General features: G+C 45.8%; 1 protein-coding gene across 1 annotated transcript in view; it reads left to right on the forward strand.

Annotated features, from left to right (window-relative positions):
• Positions 1 to 4,190, forward strand: part of DBI (diazepam binding inhibitor, acyl-CoA binding protein) — a 6,203-nt gene extending 2,013 nt beyond the window's left edge. Inside the window, exons 3-4 of the mRNA XM_003792632.3 lie at positions 2,410 to 2,472; positions 3,904 to 4,190. Of these exons, the coding sequence (XP_003792680.1) occupies positions 2,410 to 2,472; positions 3,904 to 3,977 (137 nt within the window). The 3' untranslated portion in view covers positions 3,978 to 4,190. The remainder of the gene's footprint in view (positions 1 to 2,409; positions 2,473 to 3,903) is intronic.
• The last annotated feature ends 1,249 nt before the right edge of the window (positions 4,191 to 5,439 follow it).

Consider the following 5,439-nt stretch of genomic DNA (forward strand, 5'->3'; position numbering starts at 1 on the left):
AAAAAAAAAAAAAAAAAAGAGCCTAGGAGTTTGAGGTTGCTGTGAGCTAGTACTGTGGGCACTGTACTAAGGGCGACAAAGTGAGACTGTCTCAAAAAAATTAAAGAAAGAAAGACTTGCTCAGTAGTAGCTTTGTCGAGCCATACTTCTTCTGCTCCAGATAGGCAGGATCAAAGCTAAAGCATTTGGCAGCCTGGCCAGGTCTGATGTTGTGAAGCAGAGAAGCCCCTGGCTTCTAGGGGCAGGTTAGAGGTATTTTTGTTGACAATAGTCTATACCTTCCTGGTGACCATTTGTTCCCTTTCCAAAATTCTTGATACAGATTTCAAGGCTGTGCTTTGGATTACCATGTTCTGTAGTGATGTATTTGCTGCCTTGGGCAGTTTTAATTTTGCCCCCAGCCTCTGAAACTTGGGTATATACTGAGTGTATACAGCACAGAGCGTTCTGTGTGAGGACTCAGAGTTGGTGGTCATGACGGTACTGAAGGCGGTCTCTTATACCCCTTTCAGGAGGAGAGCAAGCATGGCCCCCAATTCTGTAGTAGCTAGAATGGAGGGTAGAATGTGTGGGCTGGCTGCCAGCCATCCAGAAGCAGGAAATGGCACCCAGAGCTAAGGATCCTGACAATGCCAAATCAAACCCTGGGATTCACATGGAGAACTTAGTTAAGGAAAGTCTTATGGTAAAGATGAGTTTTACAGTGACTTTACAAATTCTATCCTCCCAGGAAAGGAAAGGAAAGGTGAAGTGGGAGTGGCCAGAGGTGCTGAGATACTGCTAAACAGTATTTTCAGAGACAGGCCTCTGCCCATGCTGGAACTACCTGTATTCACATGAGTATAGGAAGACTGGCTTGGGATCTACCACTTTCTGACCAGGGAGGTATAATTGGTGCTTTTTAGGGCTGTAGTATTGAATATAATTGCCATTAGACACATGTGGCTATTTAAATTTTAATTGAATAGTTAAAGTTGAATAAAGTCAAGTTTAGTTGCATGAGCCACATTTCAGGTGCTTAGTAGGCACATGTGACTAGTGACTTCTGAATTGCAAATGTACATTTCCATCATTACAGAAGAGGGTGTGGAAGAACACTGCTCGAGGAGTCTGATAATTGTAGGTACAATTTGTTTTTTTGAGATAGTCTCACTGTGTCGCCCTCAGTAGAGTGCTTTGGCATCACAGCTCACAGCAACCTCCAACTCTTGGGCTCAAGTGATTCTCTTCCCTCAGCCTCCAAAGTAGCTAAGACTACAGGTGCCTGCCACAACATCTGGCTATTTTTGTTGTTGTTGTTGCACTTGTCATTGTTTAGCAGACCCAGGCTAGGTTCAAACCTGCCAGCCTCAGTGTAAGTGGCTGGTGCCGTAACCACTGTGCTATGGGTGCCAAGCCTATAGGTGCAATTTGTCTCCAGTGCCCCTGAAAACACTCCCCCCTAAACACTCAGGAACATATTTTCTCATATACAGTGTCCCAAGCTGTAGACTGATTGCTCCCTTTGGCTCTCCTTGGTATGGCAGTGAAATAGGGGAGCAGGGAGATAGTGTGTGAGTTTCCCAACTGCAGATGAAAACAGTTTTGTAGGCATAAAATAACAATATAATTTAAAGAAACTTTGTCCCAGTAAAGAAAGACCCCTGCAAATCAACAAGAAATAGACTAACAATTTGGTAAGCAAATCAAGCAAGGATATGAACACACAATTCATGGGAAAGGACACCCAGAAAATAATGATTAGAAAGAGAATTTGGGTGGATACAAGTGGGAGAGAAGCTTTATAATATTCTTCTTTATAGCTTAAATGTTGAGCCATGTGAATGGAGGTTTTATTTATTAAAAAAATTAAGTACAATTTGTAAAAGGAGAAATTTTGGAGTTATTCAACTTATAAAAATGGTCTTATCAATGAAAACCATTTTCCTCATATTTTCTCTAGATTTTGACATTGGATTTCTATACAACTGAATTTTTTTTTTTTTTTGAGACAGAGTCTCACTATGTCACCCTCCGTAGAGTGCCGTGGCATCATAGCTCATAACAACCTCAAACTCTTGGGCTTAAGTGATTCTCTTGCCTCAGCCTCCCAAGTAGTGGGACTACAGGCACCCGCCACAATGCCTGGCTATGTTTTGTTGCAGTTGTCATTGTTGTTTAGCTGGCCCAGGCTGGATTTGAACCCACCACCCTTGGTGCATGTGGCTGGCACATTAACCACTGTGCCACAGGCACCAAGCCACACCTGAATTTCTTCAAGCAGAACCCACTGTACTAGACCCATTTAACTCTATGATGGAGCCAAGAAGGAATAGGTGTAATAAAAGATGGCTTTCAAGGCAAGAAAGTTGATTCAGTTCGCCATTAGAACTTGAAGCAGATCTAATGTCTTTCCTTCCCTTATTTAAGAACGGCCTGGAATGTTGGACTTCAAAGGCAAGGCCAAGTGGGATGCCTGGAATGAGCTGAAAGGTAAATTGTTCTAATCATTTTCTCTTGTTTATGAAGCCCGGTAATGAAAGACTCTTCTTTATTGAGTGTAAGGGGTGAGGAGAGAAAACAAAGTGGGTGAGGCACACATTAGAAACCTGCCTAACCTGCACCAGAAAGGAAAAAAAAAAATAGGCCACCTACTTTTTCTCCTAATACTGCTTATGCCTTTTTAAAAAGGACTGTTTCTGAGCAGGGGTGTCATCTGTAGAGGAGGGGCTGGGGACCAGGCTACTGAAAGTCAGGCTGGGAGGTGGGGTAGTTGATGTGGACGTTGGATGTGTTTAGAATAAGGGATGGTTTCCTGCCCACAGTCCCTCTCCCCCTATAAAGCTAGGCAGTGACCCCCTGGCCTGAATGCCCTCCCCAGATCCCTCCCAGCCAGAAGGGCACATAAAAGAGGGAATGAGCTAATGCTCGGCAAGCTGCTGGCACATCGTAGGCTCGGTGAATGGGGCTATTATATGCTAAGCACCAGCAGCCAAGAAGTATCCAGGCTTCTACTTAATCATGTGCCACCTGTGGCAGTAAGACCCAAAAGTTGGCACCAAAGTTCCTGGCGGCCTTAATGTTCTCTCTAGTTACTTTCTGAATAAGCCTTCTGTCTTCCTGCAAATGAGAAACCCTTGAATTCAGAAAAGCCACAATACAGTAACTACACTCCTAGGATTCGCAAGTGACTGGAAAGGGAATGGCTGTCTGACTGTCCGTTTTCACCAGGCCTTTCCACACCATTCTCTTCAGTGCTTCAGAACAAGCTCTGAGTCCCAGAGGGTCTCTCTCCTCCACCATAGAATCCAGGAAGCTGGGTGTCACCGTCTCTGAGGGAACATTCAGTGTCCTTTGTACTTCAATGGGAAGACAAAGATTTATCTCATTCCCCTCCAAGAACCAGCTGCTTTTGCCCAGCTTTCAAAACTTTTCTCATAGCTTCTCTCTGGGGAGAAGAGAGTGCCTGGCTTTGCTTTGTCACTGCCAACTTATAGCTCTGGGACTTCAGAGCCTCACACAGAAATACTTAATAGGCCAAAGACAACCAGGAGAGTCAACAGGACCAGTAAAGTCACCACAATGAGTCTCGTGTGGAGGACTGAGTGTTTCTCCTGAGGCTCACGTGACATTCCCCCACTGCCTTATGGGGACTCATGTAGCTGCCAGGTAGAGGACGGGCCTCAGCCAGCCCCGCTGTGCATTCTGAGCTCGGTGATTTATGGAGCATTCATCCTGGGCCAGGCTCCTTGGGTGCTTTAAGTCTAATGCTTGGTAGACGTCTGAGGTATAGGTAGTAGGATTTCACCTTTACGAGTGAGAAACTGAGCCTCAGGGAATTAACCCAGAGCTGTCTGGGACTCTAAAGCCTGCTTCTTTTCTACCATGCTGGCTCCCTGACAGATAATCTTTGATTCCTTACAGGGACTAACAAGGAAGAGGCCATGAAAGCTTACATCAACAAAGTCGAAGAGCTAAAGAAAAAATACGGAATGTAAGAGACTAGATTTGGTTGCCAGCCAAATGGTTAACCTAAATTGATACGATGCCTTGTTTTTTCTAATACTGTGGATGATGTGAAATAACCAGTTAACCCAGTTCCTCAAGGCTGCTGAGGATACAGCTCCAACATATTAGGGACTAAAATGATTACTGACCTTCTCTAAGTAGTTTTTATCTGAAATGAATTAAAAGTGTATTTGTTACTTTAAGTCTTTGGTAAGCTGGGTTCTTGAAACAGTTTCGTCTGTCTGTCCTTGCTTCCTTTCTCTAAAGATTTCCTCTGGAAGTGCTTTGGTGTCCATACCTCCCTGCTATGTGGCTCCCTCGACACCCTGCTACAGTGTGAGGTGGAGAGTGCCACTCTGTCCCCCAGCCCAGGGTGTGCTTACCCTCTGTGGGGAGGAAAAGGATAATAGAAGTGGCCTTTCTCTCCTCCTTCTTCCCCATTTCTGCCACACTGGAGAAGATCAGGTGGGCTGGCTGAGACTTCAGTGTGCAGGTACATCGCTGGCCCCAAACTCTAAGGGAGGCAGGGTTGAGTAGTGTTTGAGGTTTGTCTGAGGTTCAGTCAGGAACAGAGTGAGCATCTGATTTGAGTCCAGTTGGAAGCCAAAGGTGGCCGGGTGAGCAAGGGAAGCCCTGAGCAGGGAGAAGGGGAGAAGGACCCAGGGAGATTGCAGAGAAGAAGGGCTGGAGCTTGACTCTGGAGGACATAAGTTATTTCAAAGGAAGAAGAAGAGGCAGCTGTCAAGATCTTCCTTACCAGATACTCCCCTTCAGTCTTGCATGTGTAATCCCATAGTCCTTTGAGGCGGGGATTATACTTCATGATCATGTGATAGGGACTATTGTGCCCATCATTCAAATGAGGAAATTAAGGTTCAGAGGTGACGTACGGGGAGGCCCTGTTGTCAGGTTCCCTCTCTGCCCACTGGCTGCCACTCAGCTCTCAGACAGTGAGCGACCTCCAACCTACTGGCCTTGCACAAGATGCTGATACGGAAGCCTCACTTGGCTGCACAGCACATTGCTGAAGAGTAGCTTGGAAAAGCAGGTTCCATCTGCAAAGCTGGAGTAGGGCACAGGGACGCTGTACAGGGGATTTTTGTTTAATTTTATTTCAGAATATCATAGGGGTAAAAATGCTTTGGCTACATAAATCACTTTTGTACAATCTGAGTCAAAGTCATAAATGTGGGTTTGAACCCTGCCCACGCCAGCTAAAACAACAACAACTGCAACAACAAAAACAACTTCTACCATGGGGTGGCGCCTGGGGCTCAGGGAGTAGGGCGCCAGCCCCATAAGGTCCCATATACCAAGGGTGGCAGGCTCAAACCCGGCCCCCGCTGAATTGCAACAAAAAATAGCCAGGCGTTGTGGCAGGCACCTGTAGTCCCAGCTACTCGGGAGGCTGAGGCAAGAGAATCACCTAAGCCCAAGAGCTGGAGGTTGCTG

This window comes from Otolemur garnettii, unplaced genomic scaffold, assembly GCF_000181295.1.
Source record: "Otolemur garnettii isolate 467f Iridium unplaced genomic scaffold, OtoGar3 scaffold00059, whole genome shotgun sequence".
NCBI classification, from domain to species: domain Eukaryota; kingdom Metazoa; phylum Chordata; class Mammalia; order Primates; family Galagidae; genus Otolemur; species Otolemur garnettii.